Here is a 19,754-nt window from a genome sequence, read left to right as displayed (position 1 = left end):
TGTCTGTAAACCAGGCTTCCCAAGGCTGCACTTTTGCTAGATGGCCTCGGAGTGCAACATTCTGTTTGTTGGTCATAAGGCTACATGTTTTTGGCCTAAGTTTGTTTAATAAAGACACAGCCATGTTTTTTATGTTTGTACAGTGCTTTATTAAATGGTGTTGCTTCCAATGCTTCATTTAAAGGTGTCATTGCTGACAGGAACGATTATTTCTGAAAGTCTGCAATGCTTAATTAAACATTGCAGTGCTTTATTTATAATGATTGCAGATTGATTCTGGTTAGTAAGTCAGTGATAGAATGGTGTATTATGACCCGATTCAGTTTTTTTTAAATATGGTAACCTTGTCATGATATAAAGTAGCACCCTCTCTATGATTGTGTTATTTAAAAAAAAAAAAGGGGGGGGGAGGGATTTTGTGATTTGTGGGGTTTTGATCCTTTTTGGGTCAAATGTAATGTCAAAGGGATTTCCACCAGCCTTATGTGTATTTTTAAATTATTACTATGTAGTATTAGGTAGTGTGTGTGTAATGAATGTACTTATCCTTTTCTAAAGAAATAGCACAGACAGATCAGTCCGTAATTGAGTGTTAATATCGTGCGCTAGCGAATGGTAATAACTAGCCCACACCACCTCCCCTGAGTAGGCCCTGGCCTGCTCTGCTTCACTACCCTGAGAGTTAAGCGCTACAAAGGGGTGTTTGGTTCCCAGTGAAAGGGTGATTGTGGGTCCATTACTTGTGAAGGCCATACACATAATGACCTATTTCCTTATATGTTTAAGTTTAATCTAACAGAGTGAGGATGTTGTTAAGATAAGGAAGTGGCAAACGTTAAGTTATGCAGAACCTAAGATCGAGAGGTCAAATGTTATACAGTCAGCATTTGTTTAGGTGTGGTGTGTATAATTGGATGATATGCCATAGTGTGCTTATCTTCTTGTTTTCTGCTTTCAGATCCTTACTTTCCAGCTTTAATGCTCCCTGATCTTTCTTTCATTTGAATATTTGTAGTTTATAGGATAATCATTGACTAATTCATGTCATTGAATTCTTGCTGTGTTATTTTATTGCTTTTGCTTTTTACCAGAGTGTAGTAACAGTACCCATCTACTCTACTACAGGTGTATATTTTATGTCATGTTTGTTTTGTTATTTTTCAGTGACTTATGAATGAATTGGCCAAGTGGAAGTTTTAGTTATGCCTCCATCTGAAACAGACTTCTAGCTGCAGATTCCTTACCTTAAAATAGTATGCCTGTACACCGGTATGTGGTGTCCTTCGGCTCCACGAGGTGTCGATAGTGTCCATATCTGATATGATGTGCGCGTGCCTGTGTCGCCTCTACCCTAGTGCGCTGACGTCTGTTCTTTTCTTTCTGCTGAAGGCGGCACAGAATCAGGAAGGGTTATCCACAGCCATTTTTTGACTGACCTTTTTCTTTCAACCTTTTGTCGAAGATTTGAAACTTTGTTTCCTGGTGTGAAGGATGTCCAGCTGGAAGGCGGGTTATAAGCCATGCAGTGCCTACCATCGACAGATGGCGGTGACAGACCTGCGTTTGGTTTTTCTCTGCTATCTTTAGTGAGATGACACCACCAAGAAATGCAAGTACTGCTGCACTGTGTGTTCTAAGGCACCGAAAGAGCGCTCTCTCAAGCTCCTTGCCGCCAAACGTTGATCGTCTTTTGCAGCGCTCCAGGTCTCGGTCATGAGAAGGTCCTGAGATTGTTCACAAAGTCATACTTGGCAGTTGTCATGCATACCAAATTGTCAAGTATGTCCCACAAAAAGAAAAAAGTACGAGGTCTTCGACTTCACAGTACAAGAAATTTTAGATGTGTTACAAGGCTGTCGACACTCAAGGACTTGCTCTGTGATGGAGCCTAAATCTGGGCCATCTCCGTGCTTCACTGAATTTCCAGAAGCCAGAGTCCCTGCCTAACGTGAGGTATTTTATGAGGCTATGCACCTCGTTTTTAGGCAGCATGACCCCTCTGGAGCTCCCCCAGGCCCCACGGGTCTGGGAGGGGCCCCTACTGTTTTCTGCTCTGGCATCTTCACTCTTGGCGCCAGTTAGGCCCCAAGGATCTATTGTTGGATCTTTAGTGGCGCCGGGCGTGCTACCTGGACTTTCCCGGAAGACCACTTCATTGCCCATGTTACCGATTCCCAGCGGTGGCACTGCCCCCATCATCATTCTTAGCTCTGATATGGAGCCTACTGGGGGCCGACTCCCCACTTCGAAGCCAGTGCCTTATCCATACGACAGGCATGGATTGGGAGGGTTCTGCAGGACCCTTATGGATACGAATCTTTAGAAGATCCTGAGGACAACTGGTATGAGTATCTGGGGATGCCAGTGGACTGGATACCTCCCCAGACACTGACCTTACCCCATCCCCTACCTTGGCTACAGAGGAGGGTACCTCATTCATAATGATGGTGCGGAGGGCAGATGAGGTTTTGAAACTTATTCAACCCTCTGTGGCTGTCAAGACAAACATCTTGACGGAGATGCTTCACCTGTGGGCCATTACTCCCATTCAGTGAAGCCTTTACTGACGTCCTGATCTGAGCCTGGTCCAAGCCCTGCACAAGGGCTGCTGTGCATATTAAACTGTCCACAAATATTGCACCACCCCCATTGGACCCCATTTTCCTCACCCAGCACCACACCCTTAAGAGCTTGGTGGTTCAGGCCTCCACCTGCAAACAAACCCTGGTGCATTCTCTCACTCCACTGGATAGAGAAACCAAAAAGCTGGATACCTTCGAGAAGAGGATGTTCTCTCCTGCCAGCCTGGCACTGCAGTCGGTGAGCACCGCATGCCTCTTGGGCCAATACTCCATAGATCTGGGGCTCATTTGCGCAAGTGCTACCCATTGGTCTCAGGGGACGCCTGAGACAATCTCTCAAGCAATTGCTGATAGGAGAGATGCAGCCAAGTTCACCTTAAGATGTGGGCTGACACAACAGGCTTGCTGGACAGAGATTTAATCATCAGTGGCCCTTAAGCCGTCCCCCGTTGAGAACCAGTGGCTTTTCGTGGGATGTCCAAGCTTTCCTCATGGACATGCTCTTTACTAGTTCCTTTGTGTTCGGGGAGGAGGCAGACTCTGCACTGGAGCTCTTTAAGGACAGCAGGGCTTCTGCTCGGTCCTTGGACCTTTCCATGGCCCCCATGCCAACCCCAGTCTGCCTTTCTTGGTCATAGAAGGGGCTTTAAGCCGTGTCTTTACACACCCAGCCACCATGGCTAACAATTCACTTTTTGTGGCTGGGGATGCAGTTCCCACAGACCACGTGGGAGAGAGTGTGAAGTTGAGCCAGTCCACTACTCATGATGACTGCAGCCCCCAGACTCTTTAGTTTGCCCTCTAACCATCATTGGAATTTAGTGGGGGTGGAGGGGTGGCAGGAAATACCATCACCTGCACCACTGGATGTCAGTAACATCTGACCGTTGAGTTTTGCAGCTCATCGAAAGGGGTTACTCCCTCCCCTTTGTGATGAATGTTCCCAACCCATGCCACATACTTAAGACAATCTGACGGAGGACCTCATCTCCTTGCTCTATCAGGAAGTGTTAGCTTTTTTGGCAAAGGAAGCTATCAAGAAGGTGCCAGCATGAGAAGCTGGTTGTAGTTGCTTTCCCTGCTGCTTTCTGGTGCCCAAGAAGGACAGAGGCCTTAGTCCTATTCTAGCCCTGTTCCTTAATCTCTTCCTAAAGAAGGAAAAATTCAGGATGCTTGCGTAAGTCCTCTCTGCCCTGGATCCAAGAGACTAGATGGTGTAGTTGGACTTCCAGGACACATACTTTCTGTCTGCCTACAGGCCTTACCTGCGGTTCATGGTCAGCCAGGAGCACTTTCAGTTTGCTCTGCTCCCCTCGGGTGTTCACAAAAGAGATGGCTGTGGCTGCAGCTCTCCTCAGAAGGTCAAGGGTTCCAGTCTTTCTCCTACCTCTACGATTTGCTATTGAATGGAGGTTTGCTACAGGAAGTCATCCCCCACCTTCAAACTATGGCATGGGAAAGTCGCACCTTACTCCCTCTCAGACTCTTCCTTTCATCGGAAGTGTTTTGGACACTGTGCAATTTCGGGCTTCTCCCCCCCCCCCCCCCCCCCCCCCCCGAGTATGAGTCCAGGATATTCAGGCTATGATACCAATGTGTCAACTTCTGTCCTGGATTTCAGTGAGACTGACTCTGAGGCTAATGGGCCTCAAGTTTTCTGCAACCTGCTACTAAAACATTACCATTGGCATATGTGGGCTCTGCAGTGAGAACTGAAGTTCCAGTGGGTGCAGCATCAGGGGAATCTCCCCGATATCATTCAGATCTCAGAGGGGAACTGCGAAAAAGATCTGCATTGGTAGCTAACTAACCACAATTGGGTCAATGGTAGACCCTGCTCCCTTCCATAACCAGAGCCGACTGTGTTGCCAGATGTGTTACTCCTGTGCCGGGGTGACCATCTAGACTGGATGGAGATTAGAGGACTCTGGTCTCTGGCAGAATCCGGCCTTCACATCAAACTACTTGCGCTTCGGGCGATTGAGTGGCATTATAAGTGGTTCTTCCTTCAGTCAAGGGAAAGCTGGTACAGATGTTCATGGACAACACCACCATCATGTGGTATTTCAACAAACAGGGTGGTGTGTGTGTGTGGGGGGGGGGGCGGGGCGGCGGTGTGTGGACTCTGTGTCAAAAGGCTTTGCACCTCTGGACTTGGTTGGAAAAACAGGGCATTTCCATATCCTTAGTGATTAAACACTTGGTGGACTCTCAACACCAGACCAGGAAAACTCAGCCGTTGATGCCTAGCAGATCACGAATGGCATTTCCATTCGGAGGAAATGCAGGATCTCTTCCAAGAGTGGGGAGAGCCTTGGTTTGATCTGTTCACCTCCTTTGAACATGCAGTGTCAACTGTTGCGCGTGTTGGAGTTTCCAGGGCTGCTCTCGCTTGGAGACGCTTTTCACCTCCTACGTGCCTTTCTGCCCATACCACTCCTGTTCAGTGTTCTGTGATTGGGCACAGAGTGTCCGGTAACTCCAGCTGTTGATTATGAGCACAGGTCCTCCAATCAGGCTGCCTCATTGGCCAGCACCAGGGCAGGGTTCTGCACCAGAACCTGAAATCGTTTTGCCTTCATGTGATGAGATTGAGCGGTGACATTCATCAGCTTTCAACCTTCCACCTGAAGTCTGCAATATTATCTTGGCAGCTAGGCATCCCTACCCCTATTGTACACAGGTTTGTGAAAGGTCTTCAAGATATGTTTCCACTTGCACCTTTTTATTAAGCTACAGTGGGACCGCAACCTAGTTCTCACATTTTTGACGTGTGCTCCCTTGAAGCCGCTACATATCTGTCCACTCAGCCTTCTTACAATAAAAACGTCCTTCCTGATGGTGGTAACATCTGCCAGGAGAGTCAGTGGGCTACAGGCACTGTCAGCACATCCTCTGTACCTCAACACATGTCTGGACAAGCTTGTTCTTCGGACTAGAGCATCCCGTCTACTGAAGGTGGTAACTCCCTTTTACGTAGGCCATTCCATCTTTTTGCCTACTTTTGTATGCTCTGCCTTACCCCTGTAAAGAAGATGAGACTCCATTGACTGGACTCCAAAAGAGTGTTACTATTCTTCCTTGACCGTACAATAGTTCTGCGTGGATGATCAGCTCTTCACAGGAAACATTGTAGCAAATAAAGGAAAGGTGTGGCAGGAGCGGGCCATCTCACAATGGATCGTGCTCTGCCTCAAGATCTGCTATGCACTGGCTAAAAAGCCAGCTCCCAAATGTTTGTGAGCTCATTCTACCAGAGCCAATGCTGCAACCACTGCTTTAGCTTGCTGAGGTCTTGGCCTGGAGATCTGTTAGGCAGCAATGTGAGCTTCCTTGCACATGTTTATGAAGCACTACTGCCTGGACAGGCAGGTCTGGCATGACAGTCACTTTGCCCTTTCGGTCCTACAGGACTTCTTTGTCTAATCCGTATGACAGCCCCACCTCCGGGGAGGTATTGCTTGAGTATCTATTCTAAGGTAAGGAATCTGCAGCCAGAGGTCTGTCAGATGAACAAGTTACTTACCTTCAGTAACACCTTACCTGATAGAGACCCTTTCTAGCCACAGTTTGCTTACTGAGGCACCCATCCTCCATGCGAAAGAATTTCAGAATTAAGAGTTGTTCGCCCTTTAATGGACCTAGCTCAACACACCAGCTGACAGTTTTATTCGTGGCTCCACACTGCTGGCTTGGAAAGTCTAGAAAACAAATTGATGCGACCACGATGGAGTTGCGCCTCTATAGGCACCGCACAGGTCATTTACGACGACACCAGGCACAGCTGAATGATACCACCTACCAGGGCGCAGGGGTACTGCTCACAAAAAAATGCCTTGATCCAGTTTGACTCCTGGGAAATAATCTAAAATAAGGACTCTGTGGCTAGATAGTCTTTGCCAGATAAGGCATTAAAACATGTAAGTAACTTGTTCAGCAACTGGCCACTTCCGAGGAATATACATTCACAAACAATATCTCCTGTGTGAATGGGAACTATGTAATGTGAGCACCCCCTTTTTAAAAACAAAATGTAGAGTATTCCATCATGCAGTAAAGTGCTGACCTTGCACCACTGCTTACACAACTATTGTGCTTCTTGTAGAACTATAGACGTATTCCACTTCATGTTAATTTTTATTTTCAGCTTGTGAGTTGTTCAGATGTGTACTTTAGTGTTTTCTTTCCAGTTTAGCTGTTGCGTTTTTTTTTTGGACAAGAAAAACGTGGTGAAAAGACATAAGTTAATATTTTAAATAAGACATAAGTTAATAGTTTAAAATGTTTTAGGTCTCCATATTAAGCAGCTATGTTTTTTCCCCCAGATTGATCTCGTAGTTGAGAATCAGTGCTACATTTCACAATGGGAGAAGAAAGACGAACACCTCTTACCTCGGACATGAATAACATTCAACCTGACAGCCAAAATATGGCTGATTCTGAAAATGAAAAATCTGAAACTATGCAACTGAAAAAAGAAATTTCCTTGCTGAACGGTGTCAGTCTCATAGTTGGCAACATGATTGGGTCTGGAATCTTTATCTCGCCCAAAGGGGTGCTACGTTACAGTGCATCTTATGGATTGTCATTAGTGATCTGGGCTGCTGGAGGTGTCTTTTCAGTAATTGGAGCACTATGTTATGCAGAAATTGGAACCACCATCCTCAAGTCAGGAGGGAGCTATTCATACATACTTGAAGCCTTTGGCAGTTTTGTTGCTTTTATCCGTTTGTGGACCTCCTTACTAATCATTGAACCAACAAGCCAAGCAGTTATTGCTATAACGTTTGCCAATTACCTGGTACAACCTGCTTTTACCTCCTGTGAACCTCCTTATGTTGCATCTCGTCTTATTGCAGCAGCCTGTGTCTGTGAGTATTTTTTTTTATTTGAATGCATTTCTCATACTGTTGTAATTGTTTTATGAGTTCAAATGTTTTTGTGTAGGAATGGGGGCTGCTGTTATGCTTTCATTTTAGAGCTTCAATTGCAGGAAAATAAACTAAAGCTACATGTCTGTTAAACTATATAGTAGTGTTGTCCCACTCACATCTAAACTGCTGGCAATATAAGTGTGTGCACTTCATGTGCATACCATTTTAAAATTAATCTCAGTCCATGCAACTTGAAACTAATACATATAACTTTTAACCTGTCCCTTTAAATGTGACTTAAACTTCTCTTTCCTTGGTATGCTCACAATAGCTACACAATCAAAGTTCTGCATACAAAGATCCTTTATCTCACTGTTCCTTTGAATTCAGTCAAGTGCTGTTTTTTCTATGTATTGGCTCACCCTCAGACACTTTTAAAACCTATTGGAAAGCAGCTCTTCGTAGTAAAAGATTTGCGGTAAAAACATAGCTATCATTTATGCCATGATTTTGAACAATGTACAACTATTGTTATTGAGTGAAACCTGTTTAATGGCAGATTGCTCTCCTCCACACTTTAAAGCCCTTCATTATGACCACTGATTAAGAAATGGAAGTGATATAAGCTATAACTATGTTCAGGGTTTCTGCAAAACTTGTATCCATACTAATGGTGTAGCAGCGTTATACTTAAGGACACAACTCCTCTCAGCGAGGATGTGTTTAGCTCTACTGCTCACATACATTCACTAATCACTTTTTCTCCTAGCTTGAAGAATTCTTATTCTTTATTCAAATTGTCCAAGATAACCAGATAGTCTTGGGTGTTTTTAATATCTGGGTAGAGTTCCAGAAGAAACCCAACATGAAAGAAGTTTTTTCTTCCTTAAACAGACTTCAACCTACATTACAAATTATGGGACCCTAAACCTAGGTTTTTGCGCACAGGCTTTTGCCTTACGTTTAGCCTTTCTCTTCCAGTTTTTCTGGTCTGACCACTATTGCAGGCCTCTTAATTTAATATAATACACCCTTCATATCATTAATTCTTAGCTCTCAAAATTAAAAAGCGCTAGTACCTGTTTAACACTTAGATCTGAATTAACTGAGTTTTGGGATATTTTGGTCTCCGGCTGTGACAGCTCAAGACCTACCAACTGCCTGAACTCAACATAGTCCTGACGATGACACTGAACGAAGTATAGGCACTTTAAAGTTAGAGCAATGAAAATTAAGCATGAAGCATATCAGTGGTATACGCAAAAGCTAATAAAAATAGGGGAGCTATTGCTTAAAAAGCAAGAATACAAATGGCATACATACTACAACAACACTGATAAAGTATCTTAAGCAGATGCGGAAGCATAATTACCCAAAAGTGCTTGCCAAACAAAAATGTAATTGTATTCAAATCTTAAAATCCAATAACATCTTAAAGGATAATTTTGCTATCTCACTCTGAGACCACGTGCAACAACCTCATCCAGATCAAGAAGTTGCAAATGCTGTTGATATTTTTTTTGCAGGATTAAATCCAAAACATAAACAGCTTTAAGCTAGTTAGCTCAATACGTACCCTAATCCCAAATCTGATTTCGTAGAATCATACAAATTTGCAGAATTTAACATTCTTAACAATGAAGTTGGAAGGACTAACTAAGGAGAGTAACACTGCCCATAACCTTTGAATCCCCTATCCCGTTCACCAATTGATCTTTAGCCAGGATGTTTGTTGAATAGTATTGGACCTCAAATTATTCCATAGCTAACAGAAATGTATTATTTGCTCAAATTGGGCACGGTGCAAGCAAGCCTCAAAACAGCAGTTGTTTGCTTTCTCAAAAACCCTACCTGTGACACTATGAAACTGAAATTTAAGACACATTTAATTCTAATAGATCTCTAAATTACTCGAGCGCGCAGTTGTGAAACAATTTCGATACCACATTGAATCCAAAAACTCCTGCATGATACACAAGCTAAATTTAGACCTGCTAGAACTACCAAATTGATGGTGATATGTCCCCCCCCCACACTTTGCGCTGCTTTGGCCCCTACCGCCCCCCCCCCCCATCCCCCCATCCCCCACACAAACCCCCCCCGCACTTTGCGCTTCTTTGGCCCCCCCAGATTTTCTCATATTTTTGGTGGCAGCCATGTGCCTCATAATTTGGCTTTTCTAGTTGAGAGCACCAGTCCACTCCAGCTCACCATCTCAAGATTGACGGCACCACCGGGCTTCTCCAGAGCTGTGCAATATCTCTTTTGTCAACCAGGCATGCAATCCCCACAAACATTCTGTCAGCTCTTGGTCCCCCCACCTCCTCCAGAAGGCCCAACAGCACCACCCTCACATTCAACCCAATGGAACACCCAAGGACCTCAGATCTACTACTCCCACCCCCTACCCAGAAGGGACGCATCCCTGGGCACTCCCATGCTACGTGCAATTGATGTGCCTCCAAATGACCACATCTCTGGCATCCTTGGGGGGTGGGGGGGAAATGGAGTGGTCGAGTCGGAGTGGTCGCTGAACGTATGTGTCGCAATCGCCGTGGGGACAGGTCTGTTATATGGAAGCAATTTATCTGGACCATCCTCCACCTGGCAGATACAGCCAGTTCCCTGGGCGCATGGTAGGCCTCCCGCCAATCGTCCTCGTCCAGCTCTCCCACCCAGGTTGCCCACCTGTCCTGCAGCCTGGCGAAGCCACCTTGTGCATTAGTAAGCAAGGAGCTATAGATCTGGGTAATAGCACCCTTCTCCAAGCGCCCCATCACCAGTTTCACCTTGAGCGGGCTATGATCAGGGAGGGAGAAATTTGGCTACAGATGGGTCCACAGGGTATGGCGCATCTGGAGTAAGCAAAAAAACTGGGAGTTGGATAGGGCGTAATGGTCCCTCAGCTGCTTAAAGTACATCAGACTGTCACCAATGGAAACATCCCCCAGGCAGGTAATTTCAATGGCGCAGTCACGGCCTGGTAGTAAAGAGCGGCCGTGAAGTGCCTCTTCATAGGTGTTCACCAAAGGAGGCACCAGGTGTGAGCGGAACCTCTTGTAGTACTTCTCCTCTGTCAAGGGTAGGTCCTGATCTGCCTCCAAGGATGACGGAAGGGAGGGCAGCGGAATGTCCCTTAGAATGGGGTTTTCTTGTTCCACCCTGTGCTGAGGGACTTGTGCATAGAGGTCCTCATAGTAGGAGGCAAAAGTGCACGCAACAGCCAGCAAATCCTCCCGTGTGGCGCCAGTCCGGTCTCTGAGGGGTACCACCTAAGCCGAGACATCTTGAGTCGCCAACCAATAAAGCAGTTTTCCGGTCTTATCGCCTAACTCATACTCTAAGTCGAGGCCTGCCAGTATTGTCTAGCCTCTGCAAGAGACACCTGTTGGAGCTCCGCATGCAGAAGCGCGCCAGCTGTCTCCCCATACCCCACCCACCCCCATTTCCCCCACCCCCCTCCCCCGTGTGGCTGCTGGGCTCGATGCTCTAGATCCACCATCTTGCACTCCAGCTTGGTTATCCACCGAGATTGCTGGGCCTCCTGCTGCATGACAATACCCCACGATGATACCCCTCAAAGAGGGTTTGCTCGCCGCCCAAAGGATGCCCGCTGAGGCCACCTGATTCTCCCTAAAGTAGTGCGCTAATTCTTGGTCTATGAAATTAACAAAAGCGGGGTCTTTCAAGTACCATATGCTAAAGCGCTACATTGGTCTCATATTCTGCACGGGGTGCATCCGCTCAACAGGACCGAAGCGTGGTCTGAAATACCACGGGCAAGAATCTGCACTGAGGACAAGGCTAGGAGATCTACCGTCAGGAGCCATATCATATCTGTCTGCGTCTCTGTATGGTGAGCTGCTGACCGGTGGGTGAACGCCCTCATCTGCAGGTGCCAAGACCACCATGCGTCAGAGGCCCGAGGAGTCCATCGAAGTCAGGAGGCATGTTGAGCCTGTGCATCGTCCCGGACGTGGAACAGTAGAGGTGTCTTGGATCGGATCCGGGACCGCGTTGAAATCTCCTTCTAAAATGGTGGTACCCTGCGGGAGGAATAGCAGCAAGGTGCGCAGCCCTTCCCGAGTGGGCCCGAAGAAGCTGCGGGGGGATATAGCACGAAATCAAGATAACTTGTCAGCCGTCCAGGCAGCCCTCCATTCTGACGTGTATGTTGGTGTGGACCTTGTCTGCCAGCATGGGCAGCGACCTATGGAGCATGATGGCCACCCCTGTGAAGCCCCTGGAGAAACCTGAGTGATACACCCTGTCATAACTGAAGTGACCAAGAAACCAGCATTGGGTTCCCACTAAGTGGGTCTCCTGCACGAGAGCGATACCGGGGCAATATCTCCTGATATATTGCAGGACAGTGGATCTCTTGATGCGGTCTAACAGACCATTAATATTGTACTGTAGGGCCATTCCATACACCAGCACTATGTCTAAACGCGACTCTGGTCCCTCGCAGGACCCGAGCTGCTGGACACAAGGGCTACCATAGGTGACCGTGGGCAACGGATCGGCATACATGGTACTCGTGGTATACAAGTCTAACCTAGGAGAAAAAGAGGTAATACAAAAAGAACACAACTCCCCTCAAAACCCCTCCCGAACACCCCCACTGCTTACTTTTACCCCTGAAGCATCTGTTGCCCCTTCCAAACACCTTTGCAAACGAACAAAGTGAAACAAAGCAATATGTGGGGGGGTGGGGGGGTGGGGGGCGGGGTTGTCCTCAGAGTTTCGCAGTGCCTTAATCATGGATGTGCAACCTGACCATTGCTATTAAGACCAGATAAAACAGTTCTCTCAGGCCACTTCCTGCCCCAGACCCCCAGCAATCCAGCAGCTGCTGGATATTCCGATCCAAGTCCCAGTCTCTGGGCCACCACCCCTTGGCCCTGATCAGTCCAAAGTAATTGACGTTTCCTCTGCCAATGCAAACGGGGCAGGGGTGGCCACCAGAGCAGCATCCAAAGCTGTATCTGCCTGCAACTCTGGTGTCTGTGAGGTTTCCAGACGTTCTTTCCGCTCCCCTGCTCGCGACCTCCGGGAGTGGGAGTGCTTCCTCCGTATTCGGCCCGTATACTTCAGGACATGTTTTTCAGCAGCCCACTCCCACTCCTGCTTCCGAGAATCAAAACTATACGTATTGGATTGGAAGATTGTTTTTAGGCAGCAGGAAAGAGTAGCATGTAGCAAAGATTCAGCGCACATAGTTTCTGCTCATCAGCCTCAAAGGACCTTTGGTTTTGTTGCACTGCCCTGGAGTAGTCTGGAAACAGCAAGATTTTGGAGTTCTGATACCGGAGGTCAACCTAGATCCTGGCCTTGCGCAGGATTGCATCCTGGTCCCTTAAGATCAGGATCGTCCGGATTATCGGTTGGGCAGTGCTCTGACCGGCGGCCGAGGTGCCATTGAGTGGTGTGCACGTTCTGTGATGAAGGTGGAGGACAGCATCCAGGTGCAAAACCAGCCCTCCAGCACCGTGGCTAGATCTGGGACATCCAAGTCCTCCGGCAGGCCCACCAGCCGCATATTGTTGTGCCTAGCCCGATTCTCAGCGTCCTCTGCTCACTCGTGTAGTTCAGCCATCGAAGATGTAATTTTCAAAACATGGCGCTTGAGGGCTCCCACCTCATCCTCTGTAGAAATACGCTTTTCAGCCTTAGACTCTCCCCGTGACCCCTCGCAGGTCTTGCCGGATCAGTGAAAGGTCTATGCAGAGTTTGTCAACCTTGTGTGCTACGGCCTCCTGCAAGTCCTGAATTGCTTGAAGGATGGCTTCAAGGTCTAGCTTTAACGCTGCGGCTCCGGGGAGGGACCAGCCGCTGCAGTTGCACCATCCGACGTGGAGGTGGGGACCGTGTATTGATCCTTCATTATCTGGGCCTGCTCGGGCGGTGATGACCTATTCCGGCCCATGACTAGGCCAACCAGCCCTTCGGGCCACAGGTGTAGAGGACAGCAGTCCCTCCGGTGGCCCTCACCTGCCCGCTGTATGAAGCCTCAGCCCCGCCTGGCCCAGAGGAGCACAGTCAGCCACCCACTCCACTCAGCAGCAGTCTCGGTGGTCCCCTGCATCCCCATCTTACCCAGCCAGTGGAAGGAGCCACCAGGATGCTGTCTGGCGGGCACCACAGGCCCAAACAAAAGGGTGGAGGAAAGAAGGAAGCAGGGGCCTCCCCTCAGGCACGGATCCGTGTCCAAACCCCCCCCCCCCCTCCAAGTCAATCTCCAAGCCCCTCCCGGCTGCCAATCACGAACTTCAGGCTTGTCCCTCCTGCGTCTAAGGGGGCCTCAGTCCATAGGGCCCATGTGGTCTTGCCATGGTGGTCCACCTCGTTGCTCAGGCGGGGACCCCCCTTCAAAAGGCCAGGCCCCCTCTCAGTATCCTCCGCCACCGCACTGGTCGCGGGGAGGGGTCAACTCCTGCACATCCCCTCCAGTGCCCCCCCCCCCCCCAACCTCACCTCCAAGCCACTGCTTCTTCGCTGTCCTCTCACGCCCTCCTTCTCCCAGCCTGTCTTGTTCTGCCACCACTCGGGCAAGCACCTGTGCCCCCCATGAAGCAATTTGGGCCCAGAGGCTGCCAAGGCCCCGGTCTGCGTCACGCGGTGCCCACCATCTCAAGGCCAGGCTCCACCACTCTGCTCCTTCTCTGACGCTCTCCTTCCGTGGCGGTCGGCTCGACTCAATCCCCCCCCCCTTCTGACCGCCGCTTGCAGACTGGCAGTCTGAAAGCCAGTTGTGGGTGGGGCGGGAACCTCAAGGCCCCCAGCAAGATTGTACTCGCCGCTGGGGCCCAGGAGCGCCCAATGCGGCACCCACCATCTTGAGTCCATGAGGGCCCCAGGGGCAGGCACACCACGCCGGATTTGCCTCCTTTTCTCCTCTGTGTCAGCCCGGTCCTCTGGCCGCCACTGCTGCCGCCCCCAGGACCTTTGGGGCCGGTTCGGTCAGGTAGGATTCGGGCAGATGGTTTGAGGGCTGCTGAGCTCCGTTGAAACGCTGCCACCATGTTGGCCTGCGTAACCACGCCCCCAGCCGTGTTGTTTTTAATACACATTTCATGTGTGCACCAAATTCCTTGCTCAACTTTATTTTTAAAGTTCCTGCAGCATGTTATATTCAAGCAGCTAAAGCGTCATTTTCTTGGACCACCAAGATAAGAAAGTTCTACTTATTCAATCTATGAAAAATCACAGCTACTCAAACGATGGCATTGATTAATAGTCAACTAAATGAGAGGTACAAGCAGCTCACACCTTTTGGTAGCTTTTCAAATATAGTGTGCACTTTAAAGGTTTATAGTATTTTTCGAAATGTCTCTGGTTTTGCATTATTTTTTGTACATTTTCACACATCACTATTCAGGTGAAGCGTTTTCAGGTTAATATTTTTGCACTCCAGCACGTGCTACCTGATGTAATTTTGTCAGCAATTTGTTCTCTTCGCAATAATGAACAAATATTTCGACTGTTGTGCCATGAAGCTCCAGACATTGGCAATGGCGCCCACCAACATTTAGCAGACACTTACTAGTACCTCTTGGCGTCTTTTGCCACGTTTTACAATGTCACACACAATTCATGTAGTCCTATTGATGCTTTATCTGAAATCAGGCAGACCATGTTGCCCGCTTATAAATTTTGTTTTTATAATACATAGCAATGTCCGATATTACATTTGAAGCAATAGGCTTCTTCCATTTCTGTGGCAAGTGCTCATGCATAAGTTGAGTGGGGAGATTTGCTGGTAATGTACAAATTCAAAAAATATATACGATTTCTCCTACTTGTGCGCCCCAACTCATTTTCATCCTTCTGTACTTATGCACTGTTCCAAACGTAACCACTTCCACACCTGTTTACCGTGTTAGCATGATCTATGTGTTCTTGCGACCCAATATAAAGATCTGTCATGAACCACATTTTATATTTGTTTTAAAAATCCTAATGTATGCGAGCTTTAGTCCTTCAAATGCGTACTCACATAATTATTGGTTGGAAGTACAGGAAATGCATTAACTTTGCTTATATGCCAAAACCGAAGAATCTCATCTTTTCTCTAAAGGATGTTCTTATTTTTGTCTGAAGTCAGCGCCAGGTGGATTCTCCATGTGCATGATAGTGCCATTGTTCCGTAGAAGGCTACCAAAATGCCAGCAGCTACTAGAGTGTTGCAAGACTTTCAGACAACAGTAAGCTCTTTTCAGAATCTATATCTTCATTTCAATTGCAAGCGATCTACTCTAAAGCCTGTATAGAATATCCTAAATCTTGATCGCTGACCAATGTGGCCACAGCGAACCTTTAGTCTTCTTGGAGAGACAATTTTCTATCCAAAGATAATGCACGTTTGTGCTTTTCAAGCATGCATTGTTATGCACAAACACCCGACAAACCAAATTGTCAGGCTTTTGAAAGATGACTTGTCCTAAATGCTCAAAATTTCACCCAGTCTCCAGAAGTCCAGTTCTTGTTGGATTCTGCCATAAAATATTTTGGTTTTTCAAATCTACCAGAAACTGAACTCCTGTACCGTATTGTGACAACAAAGCTGTTATTAATCGGCAAGCCTTGCTACTAGTACAAAAACATGTATAATTTTGTATAGCCACATCCAGTGTCCGTTTTCACAGAAGGATGGTAAAAAAAACATTCTACACAGTTCCGACTGGTTAAAAAAAAAGCAAATTCATGGATTGTTATACAAAGGAACATTTTCTTTAGAAGCCCTGCAAAGAATTTAAGAAATTTCAAAGACTATCGGAGTACCATTTGGATTATCATGCTGTTAATCAAACCCAACAAAGAACCGCTTACATCTAGCTATCAGAAAACATTTATTATGCCTTTAAAGTTTCTACAAGACTGGCGAATGGGTGAAGCAAAATGATGCTGACTACTGTTTGTTAAAATTTATGGTTCTTTTTCTATATTTTGTTTGCTTTCTTTATATCTCATGGTAGCGATCACAATAGCATAAATCACAAAGATTCCTCATCAAAGCAAGAAAGAAAAGAGAGAAATAGTCGATCGGAAAGGGGGCTGATCAACTGGATTAGTGGATCTAATTGAGAAGCAATAGCCCTCACGCACCCAGAAGGGTGTTGTACTTCATCATCGGGCAGTTGCTCTTTGGGTCGGCGCTGCAACCCACAATGGGCCCCTCGAGGGGTCCTCTTTGCCAAAGATCTCTGAAGTAAGATGCCCTGATGAAGCGTTCTACTGAGGGTGTTGGGTGGTGAAGTGTGTGATTACAAATGTTGAAGTGGTACTTAATGAGGTTTAATATGTAGACCCCCTCGATATGAGTTTAAACAAACAGTGGCTGTCCATACATACAATTCTTGTGACTCCATATGAATTGCAGCACCATTAATGACTAATACCTATAGGCCACTGAACTCTCTACTGACCTGATAGCTTGGAATTATCCTACTCAGTCCGGGAATCTGGCACACAAGAGCCAGAAATAATCACAGGGCAGCACATTAAGAACCCAGAACTAGGGCAGCAATTGACACCATCACTTGTGTCACCACTTTTACTCTGAGCTCTAACCAGATTCAGAAAGTCACACGGAGACATTGGCCCATTCTACAATCTGGTTCATTAGAAATCCTGTACCCCCGTTATGCATTCAAGCGTACTCAAAACCTCAGGGATATGATACACAGCAGACCCTGGGTGGCACGTAGGATAGAACAACACCCCTTTGGTACCTGCCCTCAGTCTCTGGATACTACCCGTGTGGCATATGCCACCTCACTAAAGTGACCGAAGACACCAGATTTTATCCCTCTTTAGGCACCTCGAAATATCAGAAAAAGGTTACTATACCTGCAGGTCGAGTAGCTTGAACAATCTACTTGACCTAACTATAATGTACTTGACCCGGAAACGGGTCTCAAATTGTGTGATCCTGTGCAAATATTATATTGTACAGTTGCCTTTTTCTAAATGCTCACATATGAGTGCACCGTCAAATATGAGTTCAGCATTTCTGCTGTAAAAAAAAAAAAGCCCTCTTTTGTTTGACTAAATACACTAAACATTTGCTCCATGTATAATAAATCTAGCCCACATATCGAGTACACATGATCCATGCATGCTTGTCACTTAATAGCTTTGTCATTAGGGCAGGAGTGGTTCTCAGTTTGTTTAAACACGGACTTTTAATAAGTATATTTCTAAAGCATGATGTGGTAGCGCACTGTCATTTACAGACCGTAAATTTCCAAGAAATGTCAAAAAAACCTTTCCACTAACTTGCAGCTTTACTGATAAAACTATATAGTGTATTAACAATCTATGAAAATTAGGTTTCAGAAAAAAATATTTCACTTGCACATCACCAAGTAAGGTTTTCTGACTTTTTTTCCATCCTATTAAAATACATTTTTCATCACAAAAGTACAAAAATGGTCTTTCACAGCTACCAAAATATATTTTGAAATGTTGAAGTTGACTTAGTTATATAAATGTTGTGTGTTAGGAAAGACCTGGTATCCACAGCCTTTTAATTTACACAGGCCAGACAGTTCACCTTACAAAATCCTAGAACTCTGCAGTCACAAGGAAAAATATTTGCACTGCAAGAAGACAAACTAACTTATGACCTCTGTCTCTGAATACACAGCAAATGTGGCATGAATAAGATTTAAAGGCATCTTAATGGCTAATTCAGTTTCTGTCTGAACAGAACGCCGCCTTTGTCCGCCCTCCAAAGGGGTGAGTAGGTTTTTAAAAAAAATAGCCCTGCTCTTATACAGGGAGTGCAGAATTATTAGGCAAATGAGTATTTTGACCACATCATCCTCTTTATGCATGTTGTCTTACTCCAAGCTGTATAGGCTCGAAAGCTTACTACCAATTAAGCATATTAGGTGATGTGCATCTCTGTAATGAGAAGGGGTGTGGTCTAATGACATCAACACCCTATATCAGGTGTGCATAATTATTAGGCAACTTCCTTTCCTTTGGCAAAATGGGTCAAAAGAAGGACTTGACAGGCTCAGAAAAGTCAAAAATAGTGAGATATCTTGCAGAGGGATGCAGCACTCTTAAAATTGCAAAGCTTCTGAAGCGTGATCATCGAACAATCAAGCGTTTCATTCAAAATAGTCAACAGGGTCGCAAGAAGCGTGTGGAAAAACCAAGGCGCAAAATAACTGCCCATGAACTGAGAAAAGTCAAGCGTGCAGCTGCCACGATGCCACTTGCCACCAGTTTGGCCATATTTCAGAGCTGCAACATCACTGGAGTGCCCAAAAGCACAAGGTGTGCAATACTCAGAGACATGGCCAAGGTAAGAAAGGCTGAAAGACGACCACCACTGAACAAGACACACAAGCTGAAACGTCAAGACTGGGCCAAGAAATATCTCAAGACTGATTTTTCTAAGGTTTTATGGACTGATGAAATGAGAGTGAGTCTTGATGGGCCAGATGGATGGGCCCGTGGCTGGATTGGTAAAGGGCAGAGAGCTCCAGTCCGACTCAGACGCCAGCAAGGTGGAGGTGGAGTACTGGTTTGGGCTGGTATCATCAAAGATGAGCTTGTGGGGCCTTTTCGGGTTGAGGATGGAGTCAAGCTCAACTCCCAGTCCTACTGCCAGTTCCTGGAAGACACCTTCTTCAAGCAGTGGTACAGGAAGAAGTCTGCATCCTTCAAGAAAAACATGATTTTCATGCAGGACAATGCTCCATCACACGCGTCCAAGTACTCCACAGCGTGGCTGGCAAGAAAGGGTATAAAAGAAGGAAATCTAATGACATGGCCTCCTTGTTCACCTGATCTGAACCCCATTGAGAACCTGTGGTCCATCATCAAATGTGAGATTTACAAGGAGGGAAAACAGTACACCTCTCTGAACAGTGTCTGGGAGGCTGTGGTTGCTGCTGCACGCAATGTTGATGGTGAACAGATCAAAACACTGACAGAATCCATGGATGGCAGGCTTTTGAGTGTCCTTGCAAAGAAAGGTGGCTATATTGGTCACTGATTTGTTTTTGTTTTGTTTTTGAATGTCAGAAATGTATATTTGTGAATGTTGAGATGTTATATTGGTTTCACTGGTAATGATAAATAATTGAAATGGGTATATATATTTTTTTGTTAAGTTGCCTAATAATTATGCACAGTGATAGTCACCTGCACACACAGATATCCCCCTAACATAGCTAAAACTAAAAACAAACTAAAAACTACTTCCAAAAATATTCAGTTTTGATATTAATGAGTTTTTTGGGTTCATTGAGAACATGGTTGTTCAATAATAAAATTA

General features: G+C 46.2%; 1 protein-coding gene across 2 annotated transcripts in view; it reads left to right on the top strand.

Annotated features, from left to right (window-relative positions):
* The window catches only part of SLC7A6 (solute carrier family 7 member 6), a 433,424-nt gene that overhangs the window by 73,322 nt on the left and 340,348 nt on the right, over positions 1 to 19,754 (top strand). For both annotated transcript variants that reach the window (XM_069217253.1, XM_069217254.1), the window contains one exon: positions 6,908 to 7,453. In XM_069217253.1, the coding sequence (XP_069073354.1) occupies positions 6,946 to 7,453 (508 nt within the window). In that variant the 5' untranslated portion in view covers positions 6,908 to 6,945. The remainder of the gene's footprint in view (positions 1 to 6,907; positions 7,454 to 19,754) is intronic.

Source organism: Pleurodeles waltl, chromosome 12, assembly GCF_031143425.1.
Source record: "Pleurodeles waltl isolate 20211129_DDA chromosome 12, aPleWal1.hap1.20221129, whole genome shotgun sequence".
Lineage (NCBI taxonomy): Eukaryota > Metazoa > Chordata > Amphibia > Caudata > Salamandridae > Pleurodeles > Pleurodeles waltl.
This window is presented reverse-complemented; position numbering and strand designations above follow the sequence as displayed.